Here is a 17190-nt window from a genome sequence, read left to right as displayed (position 1 = left end):
TACGATTTACGCAAGAGACTTATTTATAAACGTGTTATAGCAGAAAACGTCATTTCGAGGTTCTTTTATGGGAAAACTTAAAAAAACTGACAAACTTGCGTTTGTAATATCTTCTCGTCAAACCGTCGGAAGTGTAGCTCAAAAATTGTAACGACCGTTACGACGCGAACGTCTTATATATATATATATATATATATATATATATATATATATATATATATACGCGCAACCGCTGTCAAAATAAGTTTACCGACTTATTACGAGAGTCGTTGAGAATCATCCAAGCTTTAAAATACGAAAAGATCTCGTTAAATGTACAATCTTCAAGATCAACTGTCTTAGAAGCAAAATCTTGTATAAAAGCGTTTTATTCTACATCTTCGACTTTATTTTTTTACTTATTATTTTTCCTCTCATTTTCTCACAAAGGGTCATTAGCTTCTTAATTTTATTACTAGCCACGGGGCGTTGTGACGCTGCAATGAGAGAAAAAATAGATAATCTTACAAATTATATAATCTCAAATCGCAAAAATAATCTAAAAAATTAATTAAATTATGTTAAATTAAATCTTAAAAATGTATAATTTTAAAAATTACACATATATATATATATATATATATATATATATATATATATATATATATATATACGAGTACACATTTACATATATATAATTTTTGAGATTATCCGTGTTTAAGATTTAATTTCATTTAACTTATATTTTTAAGTTACTTTTTAGTTAATTTAAATTTATTTAATTAAATTATATATGTATATATAGTTATTTTCGATGCCAATTACAGGGTGTCTGAAAACAGGTTGAAAAATGCTTGAATACATGTAGATACATGTATGCTTGTATACTTGTATGCATGTAGATTAGACTAAACTAAACACAAAATTCTCTTCTACTATTTTACAAGTACGTAAAATTTTGAGTTAAGTGCTTCTTCAGTGATGATTTTAAATAACTGCGGTTCCCGAAAGAGAGTAGATTTTTTTTAAGCAAGTATATCTAAATTTCTTTTCTCTTTATTATTATTTTCCTGAGAAATGTTTAAAATTGGAATACAAAACTAATCGGGTTTGTATTTGCTATGAGTTAAAAAAATACAATAGTTCATGTAAATAGAAAAGAATTTAATATATATGGTACGAAACTTGTTTTCCGGGCACACCATTTAAGGGGTTAATTGAAGAGAATGAACGAATGGTTGCGCGAATTATTTGCAAAATTGTAGAGAACTTTTTTGTTCCATTTTACCTAATGTACAAGCGGAAGTCGTATCCACCATTATACCCAACACCGTATCATGCACGATCATTCGCCAATCTTCTTTAACTCTTTAAGACTTAAGTGTTGATCCTGTCCGAGTAAAATTTTTTTCTTTATAAAATAGTCTTATAAGACGATCTTGATGAAGAATTTTGTGATTCGATCAAAATTGACCATCGAAAGATACGAGTTTTTGAATGTACATGTTTATGTACATTTATGTTTGCACATATGTCGCAACACACAATTTAATAGCATAGAATTTAAAAAATCTCACAACATAAAATATAACAGTAACGAACATAATAATAATAACTATAATGATGAATATAAAAATGCTAATTTTGCATTTTAAAATTACATTGACAACAAATTGAAAAAGTAAAATTTGCCTACTTTTTTCCACAAAAAATTTTTTGACACAATTTCGAGCGTCAACGATTCCGCTATGTATACGACTGCTATATTGATTTCTTCCGCGAGAAAATCACTATTTTGCAAATTGAACAAAGCATATAATTTAAGATTGACCAGTAGTATTATATCGACGAAATCATTATTTTGCTAATATAAAAAATTTATGGAAGCCTCAAAATAAATATACATAATCATGTGCCCTGGATCTTAAAGTGTTAATTAATGACTTAGAATTTGATTGATCGCAAAATAGTAAAGGAATTTTATGCTCAGTTTGATTTAATCTATATGTGCACACGAGCGTTTTGCCATATTTACCGTCAAATACTCTATATATTTTTTAAAAAACACGGTCTTACATTCATAGTGAGAATTATCTAAATTCCAGGTTAGCTAAGATGGATAAACTAGCAAACACTGCGATATTGCATATGTTTTGTATTTAATCAAAATAGATAGATGACATAAACATAATTTGTATCTGAATCATTTGTGAAATCTGACGAGAAAATCTCTGTGTGACGCTCATCCTAATTAAAGCCAGTCACACTTCTTATAAAAATTAACTGTAGACAAAAAAGAGCGCAACGAAAGACAAAATTATATGATCAAACGAACTGCTGAATGAAGTTCAATCATAATTATGCGAATGCTTTCGTCTGAGTAGTAAACAACAGATGAAAAAAAAACTTACAAAAGAGCATTTTTTGTTGTTATTTATGTTTTATACTTGTATAATCTTCATACCCATCTAAATTTGCTAACAGATATTGCTGCTGTAAATTGTACGTACCACAAGAAATTTTCTAGCAAAAAGCAGTGATAAATTTTAATTGTGACATTTAGAATTCTATCTGAACCAACAAAATATCTTTTTTAGTGTACCTTCTTATTGTTCTAACAAAGCAAGTAACATTAGCAATAATACATGTAAAGTTATTATCACTAACAGTATCATAACATTTGCTACAGAAGTTCTCTTGATTATAATTCTCTCTCACTTTATGATTACAGTTACGAGTAGCAAATTGAGTTTTTCTCAGAATGACACTTACATTCTCCTCTGTCGTCGAATGAAATCGCTCTACAATCCTCGAGTTCCTCTTTAAAGTTCCGTGGTTATCGATTTTATTGTCGAGTAACTGTGTACGGTGCTGTGTTGAAATAGCATTTCGTTTCAAATTTGACACCTCTTGAGAGAAAAGTGGAAAAATCGACAGGCTACTTTCGTGCCTTCGCCAAAAGGGACGATATTTTCCTTTGACCGTGAAGGAAATGAGAAAACTGAGCCCGACGTGACGAACAAACGGGCCACCCTTCTTAGAATTGTTAATATTTGGACACCTCGATACTGCACGCGCGCGGTACACGCGATAATGTATATTTTTGCGCGACGCTGTAAGAATATCGGGATGCGGTTACCGCGTTTGGTTTAACCCCCGAGCATCGCCGACTGGTTGAGCATCGGTGAGCGAAGCTCCTCCGACGTCTCTCGAACGTCGTAGTGTTGCCGGGAGTTTAGGACAAGTTAACGCACAACAACAGCGCGGCAACACGCGCGGCAGGGGTGGCGTTTGCGCTTGAATAATGCATCAACAGACCGTTACGCGGCTGCAGTATAACGGCGTGCAGGATGGCGAGAGAGTGAGGGCCGCCTCCGCGCCGTTCAATCTGCCCTTGTTCAACAATTCGGTAACACCCCGCATTAGCATTAATGCAGGATATCGGCGGACACCTGCGGTAATTCATAGGATTGGCCGCGTTCCCTTGTACGCGCACCGACCGCCCGGCTGTTGACGGACAAAAAGGCGGATTTTCTTCTCGTTGAATCCGGCGTAAGATCGGCCGGAGCAATTTATGCCGTTGGCCGAGTGAATCGCCGAGAAGCTAATCATTTTTCGTCGCTTCAGTGGCGCTGCGGAATGAATCTTTTCTTTCTTTTGCAGAAAACAAAAGATATAATCACTGAAAAATGTCACTGAAGAAACATATTATTGTTTCCTTTTACCGACTCGACCGTTACAACAACGTTAGTTGCACAGCGCAAAGTGAATTTCGCAACACTCGCAGTTGATATGATAACACTGGTGTGATAGTATGAGAAATAAAACACGGCCTTAAGTATCGAGTGTGCGAAATGGAACGGCGTAAATGGTGCGGAGAAACTGGATACGCAGCGGAGTTTATACTCGAAATGAATATGTAGAGCGGTTCTCTTCACACGCCCTGCGTGTTACTAAACGAACCGTTCAAAGTGGTCACTGCTGTTTCAGTGCGTACAGTTTATCCACATGTACTTAAGCGAGCTTCATATTTGCCTAAAACAAAAAAGAAACAATATATTCTCTTTTTCTTTTTGCGTACTATGATTACTGACATTCTGAATCGCAATGAAAACGAACTTCTTTTTTACTTTTCTTTAAGATTTTCTATTTTCAGTCTCTGAAATTTAGAGTCTAAACCTTATACTAGATTTCTTCGAACTCGGTCTTATATCAGAGAATACCGTTTTAATCTATTGGGGGAAGAAAACAATAATGCAACACGTTATAATTAATTTAATGATGCGTTATAATAAGTTAATAATTGATTATCGCATACCATTAATAGGCAATACTTTTGTTTTAGAAATTGATATAATCGATATAATTGCGGTAAATTTATTCTCCGATATCACGGTTGAAACAAATTAAACGGAGGATTCAATTACACGTGCAAAATGTATGACAAATAATTCATGCAGTGCTGTAGCAATAAACGTTTGGACGAAGCAAGATATTTTCACTACCAATTTGCGGGTGACTAATTAATAGATTAGATATTCGCACTAAAGGCGATATGCCAAGTTGGAGAAAGTGGGACATAACAAGCCTACGTATACTCGCGCGATCGAATAATAATAAACAACAGCATAAGTTGTAACAGCCTTTATAAATGGTAAAATATAATTTACTGTCATATACAGGGTGTCCGATAATTTACGAAAAAGAAAAAAGTTGTGGTATACAGATAGATTAGATCAAACTGAACAAAAAATTATTCTACCATTTTGCGAGCAACCATGTAAAATTTTAAGTTATTAATTAAGTTAATCCAAAAACATTCGTGAATAATTACACGCCATACGGTAGACGATACTATGATGACGATGTTTATCGCTAGTTACTTGTATATTAGATCAAACTGAACAAATAATTGAACAAAAATGTCCTTTACTATTTTCAAATGACTACGTAGATGTTTATTAATTAGTTATTAATGTAAAAGATTGATACATTATCGCGTACAACTGTACACCAAACTTCTCTAATTAATATCTAAACATGTACGTGGTCATTTGGAAAATGATAAAAGACTTTTTTGTTCAGTTTGACCTAATATACAAGTATAAAACGGCATACGATGCTATCACGTACTGTATAGCGCGTGATAATTGACGAATCCTTTTTGATTAATAACTTAAAATTTTACGTGGTTGTACGCAAAATAGTAGAGGAATTTTCTATTCAGTTTGACCTAACCTACTTGTAGACTATGGCTCCTCTGTGAATTACCGGATAGCCTGTATTATGATAAACAGAAAATATCATGTTATCTATTTAGTCTAATCTGTGTTTTACTCTTTTTCGAAATTTAAAATCGCATCTCCAATCTCAAGGAATACGGCCAAACCGCCATAGGCATTTAGCTCCATTTTTTTAAGTTTGAAAATGGTCATAATTTTAGTACTTTCTGAAAGCTTATTGCGAGCAGATTCGAAATATATAAGTGTCAACGTGGCACTCTATACCGTTTCAAAGAAAAAGGGTATCTTAGCTATAGTCATAACCATGGTTTTGTAATTCCGAACGAAAACATCTGCGATATTACTATAAGAATTAACAATGATCAATAAAATATCTTATTTTTCTCATTTTTTGTTCATTTTTATATGCATTGACCTGTGGCTCCATCTCTCAGGAGTGAACCATAGAAGCAGGAGGACGTACTAGATGGCGACGGGAACGCCATGCGTTCGAGATCTGCGTATCTTTTTCGTTCCAGAAAGAGAAAAATATCGAGAGTGCGGTTTTGTTAGGCTGGGACTCAAACCCGGGTCTTTCGCTGCTCTAAACCACTGAGCTACCTGACGCTTCGCGACACTCTCCTCTCTCTAGATAACGCTCAGAGATGCCGTTCGGAAGCGACATCTCTGGCGCGATCCCGAGCGCACGGCGACTACAGAGAGAAACAATGTTACTGTACCAAATGGTACAGCTGTCAGTCTCCCAAAGTCAAAGATTGTTATCCTTTAAGACCTGCTGTCCATATATGCCCGTCTCCACCGTCTCCTCATCTGGTGCAAATAATACAAATAAGCAAATAATACAAGTAATACAAATAATACAAGTGAAACTTTTTTGGACCATTTTTCTCTGAAACAGTATGGAGCGCCATCTCGATACTTATATATTTGGAATCTACTCGCAATAAACTTAAAAAAAAAAACCAAAATTATGACCATTTTCAACTTACAAAAAATGGGGCTAAGCTTGGCCGCATTCTTTATCTTTAACTAAAGAAAAAGACAAACGGTTTTTCACTATATTGCTAAATATATCGATAATATAGAGATACAAATGTTCACTCATCGGAAACGGAGCAATGTGAGTTTTAAAATGCAATTTATTGCACGTCGTTGCGACTTTTCTACGTGGAAATATCAACGAGTGGTGAATTATTTGAAAGGGTCTGGATCCCACAACAATGTTATGCGTCACTCTCTTAAGTCAAGCTCAACATAGCTTGGAGAAGTGAAAAGTGTGAAAACTCCACTACTTTACACACAATATGTTACACACGTGCTGTCGGTCACACAAAGAACCGCGGACGGTACGCACGCCGACCTTGAAAATTTGAAACTCTTCGAACGATCGTATCTCGGCGAAAAAGCAACATATGAATGTCAAACACCATCCTCGATATTTCGCGTAGCACGCACGGATAATCCTCGCATGTTCCTGTCAACACACATGTTCATATGTATAATTAGGGGAAACCAGGTCTGAACGACCCCAAAAGCGATATGCCAAATTGGGGAAAGTGGGACATAACAAGCTTAGATATACTCGCGCAATGGAATATTGTTTATGTTTCTCGTAGTATTTATCTCGAGAGAAACAATAAACACAAAATCCTGAAATGCTCCTTTTAGGACAGAAGTTTTCCCCTAAGTTTCATTAAAATTGGAATAATATTACAGTCAAAAATAAAAAAAAACTTATTTGATAGTAGGAAAATCAATTTCCAAGCCTCTCGAAATTTTGTATTAATATTCTCCATTGTGAGTAATAAAGTTAAGCGATGTGTTGTATGTTAGTTTTTATGTTAGTTGTTATGTGTTATATGTTATTTGTTAGTTTTTCTGCAAGTGTACGATATATTGTTTAACAAAAGCAATTTTCATTTATAAAATGATTGAAATCGAAAATATGAGCGGAAAATAAAGTTCGGCTATAATTAAGTGCTGACAGAACTTGAAACTATGAAAACTTCTCGCAAAAATCCTGAAACTACTAACTAGGATGCACATTTTATGTGATCTTACTCTGCACTATTGAACAACTAAACCCGATACCAGGACAAGATAGCCATGTTGCAACGTGTTTGTATTTTGGTTATTACAAAACAAACTATATGATTATCAGTATCGTGGCAAGCAATAACATATAATAGACAGCTATTTCTATCATGTTTATACAGTCAATTACAACAATCAGTTGTTTGAGAAATTGCAACTTTGAAATTCTGAAATATGAAATATCTAGCCTCGGTCTCCTACATAGTACGAGGTATTGGCAATATATGTCGAAGCTGTATTAAGGCTGTCGGATGTTCAATCAACAGGAATTAATTTTGGCTAATAAGAACAAGGACGTTGACGGCGAATAATAACTTCTTGCGGAAGCATAATAATGGCTACTTTCCGTAATACGCATACATATGCGCAGATTTATCTATATATTTTATCATATCATATATATTAAGGTACTTGCAGGTAATAAGGCTAGCTAATTTAAATTTTGAATAAAATGAAAGATGAATGTAATCAACAATATTTATTAAATCATTTCTTTTAAATCTAATAAACACAAAAATAAACAAACATAGTAACTTTTATCGAGAAGAACATAAAAAAATAATTATTTTAAAAAACAACATGAATAAGCCTTATTTTATCATAGAAATGTAATAAGGCTTATGATAATAAACTTCCATTATAAGCTTATTATTAATGTATACTTGAAAATTGAAATCAATTGTCATTATGTAAATAATTTTAACCTTCTCGTATGTGGCATCCATATAAGAGGACGACGGGCAATGTTTAATAAAATGCAAAAATATAAATATTATTAAAGCATGAAAATAAGTTAAAATAATTCATGCTTGTGATTTTTTTTGCAACAATTACACGTAAATGGCTATAGTAAATTGTATAAATCGATATAATTTAAACAAATGACAAAAATAAATAATAAAAAATAAATTATAAGAAATAACTAAAAAAATCCACTTTATTTCCTTTCTTATTGTTCCTTCTTAAAAATAAATAAAAAAAATTTTTTGTTTTATTAGAAAATTTAGACATTATTAATGATAATAATACTTTTTTGTACACAAGAACCAGAATTTTAAAAAAGGTACACAAAAAGGTTATTAATTATCATATCCTTATATTTAATTCTTACATCTTATATCTTTAAAAATTACTTAAAAAATACTTATAGAAAATTTTAATTCTTATCACAGCCATCAGGACACTTAAAATCATCCATGTCATTAATAGATAGCCAACACATTCTTCATAATACCATTTATCGGTAGCATTTTCTCTTATTAGCTATTTCGTCTTCTCCACAACAATGACAGTACTATCCCGTTTCTTCTATTGTCTTTTTATCATTTACTTTCGGCTTAATATCTACTAGTTTTACTTGTTTTTCAATATCAGTAAATAGAGACCTTAGTGATCTTTATACTTCTGATATTAATTGCTTTTTTTCGCTGAGATATCGTTTCGTATTTGGTGTTGGCATGATTTGCTGGAATAGAATTCTTGATCGTCTTTTAAGTTGAGGTAGGGGAATGTCGTTGTCTTCATCAGAATCAGAAGAATAAATCATGCGATAAATGTTACGTCGAATAGTCTTTATTGGTGTTACGTTGAATTGCGGACGTACAATTCCTGTAGACGTTAAAGGCACAGGTGAATTTGATCTTGATGAGTTTAAACTCTGAGTACTAAACGGAACAATTTTTCTTTTATATATTAACGAAACACACATATTGGAAACTAAAATCATGTTTACGTGCTTATTAGAAACATCTTCATTCAGACACATTGGAACCTTTATCAGAGTCGAATACGCAAAAATAGTTTCCAAAATAGTATCTGAGTTGAAAGAATAAAGTCCAGTTACTAAAATGACTCGTTATATTATCGTATGTGATATCTTTAGATCACACTTTTGATATAATTATGTTGAAGCATGGTTTAGTAAGCTTCCTATCAGAGTATTGATCCAAATATAACAAAAGCTTAGCATCCTAATGCTCAAAGAATCTATAAACTGGCTTATCCAATAACTGAAGTTTGCGTATAGTATTTGATGGCAAGCAATATGAAACTATATCCAGTTTGTCAGCTGCTACCATGGACAAATCTAGATGACAACTTGCACCGTCAAAAATGAATAGACACTTTTCTGCGGTTTTATATTTGGTTAAATAATTGAGAAACTTTATAAACAAATCACGTATTCTTTGTTCGACCTTTGTACTGATGTCCCAGCTGACAAATTATACAACTCTGGCTTCAACCTTTTTTCCTTCAAAATAGTTATACATTGTATATCAGCACTAACGGCATTAACACATCCTACAATAGTAATGTTTTCAGCATATTCTGACGCCTGTAAATGAACACGTTTTACACTTCTTTTTGCACCAAAACTGACAGTTGATAAACGGTTGGACGGTATTCTTTCTCGTCTATACATTCTACATGATTTTTCAAATCAAACTCTTCATAAACTTTATTTAATGTTACAAAGTGATTTTTCACAATAAATTTATTCCATTTCTGGGCTCTAGCTGGTTCATAAATTGAACTTTCCTCTTAGCAATAGAAGAATTCCTTTTCAAGAACATCTTGAATCAATCTTTTCCAGCAAGTTTGGTTGTCGTGTTAAAATTATGTTTAATATTATTTTTCTCACAAAATTTATAAACTTGTCGACGCATGATTAGTGGTGTTATTGGCAGGTCTTCTGCAAATCTAATAGCTTTTTATATTAGATCAACCTCTTGTTCTTCGCTTAGAATGGATTTATGTCTCAAATATTTTTTAGATTACTAATTTTAAGATGATTTCTTATTGTCCTTCGAGGGATCATGTATCCTCTTCTGCAGCCACATACGTAAAATATTTCGTTCAACAGTACAGACTGCAGCAACTTAATTTTTCTTCAAACCATTGTGCTTTTTTTTGGAAGGCATTCGTAGTTGAGATATCTTAACAAACTAGAAATGTGATAATTAAAAACCTTTTAAAAGCTAAAGACAAAAAGAATAAGATTTTTACAAATAAACAAGTTAAAAGAAGTGAAGGTAATAAGGCTTATCTCTCTTGTGTATAGGTCTACATTTATATTAAAAGTATATATATTATAAATATTTTTATCACAAAGTATAAGCAAAATTTAATTAGTTTTATATAATACAGGAAGTAAATAATCCGTTCTATAAAAAACCTATTTATTTTACGTATATTTTAGAAAATATTTACGATTTTTTACGACGAAATTTTATTATTCGAAAGACACGTGCTTTCTCTCCAAGACAAGACACGTTATTGGTGGGATGATGCGCAGAGACGCGCACAGACATAAACTAGTTAGAGCCTGTATAATGTATGTGAGTAAATAAATTGCGTTAGACAATGTTAAGTGTGTTTTTTATTTTTTAAGCCTTATTACCCGCCTTATTTACCATAGGTATCATTTACAAAATACGCGCATTACAGAACATAATCAATGTCGATGATGTATTCTATTCCTGACTGAAGCAGTATTTTTCGCAACATCACATATAAAACAACATCACGTTTAATTGGAATAAGCGAACTTAATGCTCACCGATGACACATCTTTTGAACACCTTAATCTGGCACATTAAGATCGTTTTCATTTTCGCTAATTTAAATTAAGTAAAAATACTAATAAAAATCTATAAAAAATTATAAATGTGTTTTTGAGTCTATAGAATAGAATTATATAAAGAAATATTCGCAAATATTTATTTCATTTGTTGCGTATATAAAGAGAAACGCGATAAAAAAATTAATTTGCATAAAAATTTGTAACTTTTCCGAAAATAAATTTAAGAAATTAACACTTTAGGATTTTCTTATCACGATACTTGAACCTTTAAGAAAAAACCAATATTATACATTTCAATTCGTCAAAGAGTAATAATGATTTCAGTATGCGAAAAAACATTAAACATTATAGAACATTATTTTTTCAACCAAGAGGCGAGTAAAATCATTAATATTTTCAAATTTTTGCAATATTAATTTATTATAATATAAATTTTATTAAAACTGTTACAAGGAAAGATTAGCTATGCTTGAATATTCTTTCTTTTTATTCATGATTAATATTTGATAGTACAGAAATCGTGTATGAATGTGTATAGCTAAAAATAAATAAACTATTTATATAAAACTTTTTTTATATATTTTATTTAATGTGAAGATGATAATATAAAATAAAATAAAATGAAAATCATTTGTATTTTACGTGTTTATTTTAGACTTTGTTATATCTTTATATGATAAACTGGAGTCATAAATAAACATACAATAATTTTACCTTTTTGTTATATGACATTTAATTAAAATGGTTTTAGATCTTTGTGATCTCATGCTGTCATCAATTATAATGTTGTTTTTAGCACGTAAACCGAAAATCCTCATTCTATCAGCTTACAAAAAATTTTAAATTAAAAATCGGATGGGATAAAAAATGACTCCAATGTGCCAGATTAAGATTAAATATTAGCGGGATTTAGAGTCGGTTCTCGACGATAGAATGTAACTACACTGGAATCGAAGTGTATTATTTTAGTTGAATCTTTTTTTATTCCTTACCATTTTAAGTTACGTCATTTAAAGCATTTAAACGTATTAAATTTAAACGTATTAAATTACTTACGTCAAATTTCTTAAACGTGTTAAATTTCTTAAACGTGTGATTTCTTAATGTGACTTAAAACCATAAAAAATGTGTAAGAAAAGTTTTAACCGAATTTTTTAATTTGAAAAATTTGAACTTATGGATTTAAAAATAATATACTTAGATTCACAGTGTCATGTCTCATATACATTCAGGATTTAAAAATTAAAAAGTCTCAGCGTGTGCGATATACTTTTTATCATTTATTATTCTCCCACAAGAAGTTACTCACTACCAATATCCTTATACGATTCTTATTAACCAAAATTAATCACTGATGATATGATACATATCATTATGAAAAATGTTAGAGTAGGAAAGATTAGATCTAAGTGGCCCCAGGAGTATGTGGCTCATGTGCTTATTTTAGCGTAACAATAAATACAAAATCGTGAAGTAATCTCTTAAGGACATAGATATTTTCCCCTACGTTTCATTAAAATCGAAATAATATTCCACTCTAAAAAAAGGCATGTAAAAGATTTAATTGTTGCCGCTTTTCCGCGATGCTGATTAGTTTTCTCGCTTCATGTGGGCTGCAGCTTGCTTCGTGTCATTTGCGCCTATCAGGCGCAAATTATCAGGCAAATAACTGCCATCGCGTTGATTAGATGAAGATAAGAATTCAGAAGAGATATAAATTATAAGAATAGAGAATATAAGGGTGGAGGAGAAAGAGAAAAAAGGAAAGGCAGACAAGGAGAGAACCATATTATTTAGGCAAAAATAAGAGTAAGAATAAGGTAATTTTATAAGATAATTTAAAAGGTCATTGTAATGATAAGATGCTAAATAGCGCGCGCGAAGCGCGCGCCTGTAATGTTCTAGTACAGCCAAAAAAATAGAAAAACTGACTTACTAATAGCAAAGATTCTCTCGAAATTTTATAGTTATTAGTATTTTTCATCGTGAATGAATAAAATTAAGTGACGTGTTACTAGCTAAAATGAAGTTTCTTGCAAGTGTATGATATACTGTTTCAGATAATAAATAATTTTCATTCATAAAATGATTGAAATCGATTATATGGGCGGACGAGGTAAAGTTGGCCTATAATTAAAGACTGACAAGAGAACTGAGATCTTTTATGAGAAACTCAGAACTATTAATCAGGATACGTATTTTATATGTAGTCCCTGCTTTTTGTATCCTGTATTATTGGGCAAATAAATCCTGTATAAGAGCAAGATGGCTGCATTACCACATATTTGCAATTTGATTATTATAAAACAAAATGTATGGTCAATAGAATTGTGTAGCAGACATTAATATTTAGAAAAAGACTACCTCTATCATGTTTGTACAGTCAGTCACAACAATTAGTTGTATGAAAAATATTAGTTGTGACCTCAAAATTCTGAAATATGGAGCATTTAGTTCCCCTTTATATTTGATAAACAAAATAAAGAAAAAGTCGAAAGTTATCATTACAGAAAATATAAAGTTTCGCACATATTTCGTTCAACAAATTTCGGTAAAGATCTCTGTGTAATTCATCATTGAATCCGAGTTATTGTCTGACCATAATCTAATATCGAGCCACTACTTACTGCCAGCAGTAGACCGATTTGAAAAATCTGTTAGCACGTAATCATTTGACGCAAAATTGATAATGAAATCTCATATGAATGCCATAAAAATCAAAAGCTCTAGATAATGCATGTCACTTTTGTATCTTTTATCAGCTGTCTATTATCGCAAAACGATGAACTGATATGCGAAGGAAAAGAATAATTTGCGCCCGTGTGTCGTATTTTAAAAAGCGGTACGATATTTGATCGTTTTAAGCGCGTCAGCTGATCTTGCAACTTGCACTGCCAGATCTGATCAACGTCAACGTTGCAGACGACGTATGTCTATATACTAATATTTTCCGTTATCACGACGGCAATATAATTGAATTATACGCCTCTCGGTTAGCCGTTTAACTCGAGAGCAGCGACGACGTGGCCAATATGCATAAATGTGAGATACGCGATGATATCACTGCCATGGCGCGACCAATAATGTGGCTATCAATAATGTGTTTCAAACGTGAAAAAAACTAAAAATAATATTTTAAAAAATCTTTTTCTCTGCGCTCTTCGCTTACAGAACCATGTCACAAAGACACATTGCTAATGCTCTAATTCATCAAGTCGAAATTAATTCATTATTTCGCGTAACACAACACACTCTAAATGAAAAATTTACGCTACTTCTCCCGCCAACCTTCATTCTTGCAAAATAATATTTAAGCACGTAATAATAAAACACTAGGCATTATTTGAGGTAAAATTTGGTGCATATAATTTATTAAAAAGAAGTATGCTAACATACTAGGCGATATGCTTCTATAAAGCAGTAAAATTAAGAATATATTTTTAGACGAGAAAAGATAGCGCATTTCAACGGGCAGTGGTTGCCTCGCAAAGAAAATTAATGCAGAATTATCCTTAAGATGGAAATTAATTTGTATCTCGTAGAAGTAAAATGCGCGAGTTATGAGTTACTCGCATAACGGATATGTCAAAGTGAATACAAAAGATATCCCAAATTCTCCACATTTCTTTACTTAATGTAATAATTTTTAGTAACTTTTACATATGTGCAAATCAAATTAATTACAATCAAATGTGTTTTAAATGTGACTAACAGTCACGAGCAAAAATGTATCTAATAGAGCAGATTTCGAGACTAGTAGCTAGATGGTAATGACTAGATAAGTTTTCTAGCCAGTCACTAGCTCGTGACTGGCTAAATATTCCTACTCAGTCTTTTGAATGTCAGAATGACTATTTAGTAACTATACCAATTACATAATTAGATAATGGCTAGATGAAAAAGAGTACACAGTAACGAGGTAGAAAATCATCGGTAAATCCTGAATAGAAATTGGATATCAGAACTGTCTAGTAACTATACCAATTATAGTTACAAGTTTTTTTTTGTATCTAGCTACTAGATAATTTTTCTGGTACAGCCACTAGGAGAAGTTACATTCCCAGCTAGTAATGATGTAAGACCCAACTTTTCTGTGTCATTACTAGATTCAATTTTTGCTCGGAGTATTGTGAATTTAAAAAAACGAACTGAAAACATCATTTCTCATTACAGTACCACCGAACATCGACGATTCGCAAAGTTCGTCGGACGCGATTGTTCGCGAGGGCGCTAACGTGAGTCTCACCTGTAAAGCGACCGGAAGTCCAACGCCTAGTATTCGTTGGAAGAGAGACGACGGTTCCAAGATTTCAATCAACAAAACTTTAACCGGTATGTACACGGTATGACCTAATAGAAATTTTATAGTTAACAAATCTATCATGTGTCGAATATAAAAGGCTTTCAAATATAAAAGAGGAGGAGTTGAAAGTAGAATCGGGTCTGGTTGACTCAAGAGGGATATGTCATATGTATGCTTTGTTTATATATTTATCACGAGAGGAACAGTGGAAATGAAATTACAAAATATTTCTTTTAGAAAATTATTACTTTTTCCTGTATTTTATTAAAATCGACATAATATTATAGTTGAAATTGAAATAAAATTGAAAAAATTGATTTAAAATCGAGCAAGTAGTTTTGTCATGAAACGAATTTCGTGAAAATTTGATGAAGCTTGTTCGTGCAATCAGAAAAATATTTAGTCATTCGAGAGTTGAGATATTTGCAAATAAAGTTAATACTTTTTATATATGTCCCTTGGAGTTGGTGTGCTATTTTTAATTTCTATTTATAATATCTTCAAAACTTATATGTGAGATTTTGATAAAAAACTACTATGATATTAAAAACGAATATATAGCCATTATGTACATATTTCAGAATTATTGAGCGTCTAGAAATTTGGTATTAAGATAGCTATATCGTATTATCAAGGGATAGCTATATCGTATTATCAACTCATTAATTTCCTATTTATCAAACAAATTTACGTTTTTACACATTTACTTCATTATCCAGATATCACTGTTTTGAAACAGAATTGAGAAAAGTATGTTTTACATAATATTACGTTTACGAAAAAACTATTATTTTTTATTTTTCTGATAAATGTTTTATTTGTGCATCATCTAATAGAAGCGTACAGATAATAAAAAGAGGTATATAAGTATTTAAATACATGTATTTAATATTATAGTATTTAGTATTGCATATTACTATATTCTGAGTATTACTATAAATTATGAACTTTTCACCGCAGTATTATGAAAACAAAATGATCAATAATTCTGAAATATGTACATAATGGCTATATATTCATCTTTAATATCATAGTAGTTTTTTATCAAAATCTCACATATAAGTTTTGAAGATATTATAAATAGGAATTAAAAATAGCAAGGGACATACATTCTGTCAAGAAAGTACCGGGAATTGTTAAATAAAACACACATATTTCATTTATTCATCAAAATTTATTGGGTCGTCTTCAAAGTAGGCTCCATTTGAAGCAACGCACGTATGCCATCGTTTTTTCCAATCTTCGAAACATTTCTTATAGGCGCTTTCCGGGATGGCCTTCAGTTCACGCGCCGATTTTTGTTTCATGGCTTCAATCGACTCAAAACGGGTACCCCGGAACGGCAATTTCAGTTTTGGGAAGAGAAAGAAGTCACACGGTGCCAAATCTGGTGAATACGGTGGTTGTTCAAGTACATTTGTTGAGTTTTTAGCGAGAAAATCAGTCACAATCGTAGCTCGGTGAGACGGCGCATTCAGGTCTTTTGGAACGAGTCTTGCGGCGACGCGTCTCATACCCAAATTATCGATCAAAATCGAACGAACGGACTCATGGGACATGTTAAGTTCGTGTGCTACCTCTCTTAAGCTGAAATAACGGTTTTCGAGTACAATTTCCTTCACTTTTTCGATGTTATCTTCGGTCAAACTTGTCGACAGGCGTCCAGAACGAGGCAAGTCTTCGACGACTTCTCGACCCTCCTTGAAGGCTTTGTACCACTCATATGCACAGGTTTTTGATAGTGCTGAATCACCATAAGTCTTCTGCAACATCTTCAATGCAACAGCACACGAAATTTCGTTCGCAACACAAAATTTGAGACAAATTCTTTGTTCAATATTTTCACTCATTGTAAAAATCGGCACGCACTACTGACATCGACTGACTTAACCAGCTGTTGTAAACACACTGGTTGACAGATTCCACTCTAACTTGGCATCATAATTAAGGACAGTTGTACCAACCTGGAAAAAAAAATTTTTATACCT

At 32.2% G+C, this 17190-nt stretch overlaps 3 protein-coding genes across 5 annotated transcripts in view; 1 reads left to right on the top strand and 2 right to left on the bottom strand.

The window, feature by feature from the left end:
• The window catches only part of LOC116846426 (lachesin-like), a 417598-nt gene that overhangs the window by 237506 nt on the left and 162902 nt on the right, over positions 1 to 17190 (top strand). For all 3 annotated transcript variants that reach the window (XM_032820223.1, XM_032820225.1, XM_032820222.1), the window contains exon 4: positions 15073 to 15231. In XM_032820223.1, the coding sequence (XP_032676114.1) occupies positions 15073 to 15231 (159 nt within the window). The remainder of the gene's footprint in view (positions 1 to 15072; positions 15232 to 17190) is intronic.
• LOC116846459 lies at positions 16363 to 16974 on the bottom strand. The gene has a single exon (XM_032820273.1). The coding sequence runs from the start codon at positions 16972 to 16974 to the stop codon at positions 16363 to 16365; it is 612 nt and encodes a 203-aa protein (XP_032676164.1).
• The window catches only part of LOC116846458 (protein GVQW3-like), a 498-nt gene continuing 396 nt past the window's right edge, over positions 17089 to 17190 (bottom strand). The window contains exon 2 of the mRNA XM_032820272.1: positions 17089 to 17166. Coding sequence (XP_032676163.1) covers positions 17089 to 17166 — 78 coding nt within the window. The remainder of the gene's footprint in view (positions 17167 to 17190) is intronic.

The sequence above is a fragment of the Odontomachus brunneus genome, unplaced genomic scaffold (genome assembly GCF_010583005.1).
Source record: "Odontomachus brunneus isolate Ranch 3 - 2012 unplaced genomic scaffold, Obru_v1 Obru_scaffold_064, whole genome shotgun sequence".
In the NCBI taxonomy this organism is placed as follows: domain Eukaryota; kingdom Metazoa; phylum Arthropoda; class Insecta; order Hymenoptera; family Formicidae; genus Odontomachus; species Odontomachus brunneus.
Note: the sequence above shows the minus strand (reverse complement) of the source record. Positions and strands in the feature narration are given on the sequence as shown.

Bases quoted from the DNA above. Each gene is read 5' to 3' on its own strand.
- LOC116846459 (XM_032820273.1), bottom strand. From the start codon at position 16,974: ATGTTGCAGAAGACTTATGGTGATTCAGCACTATCAAAAACCTGTGCA.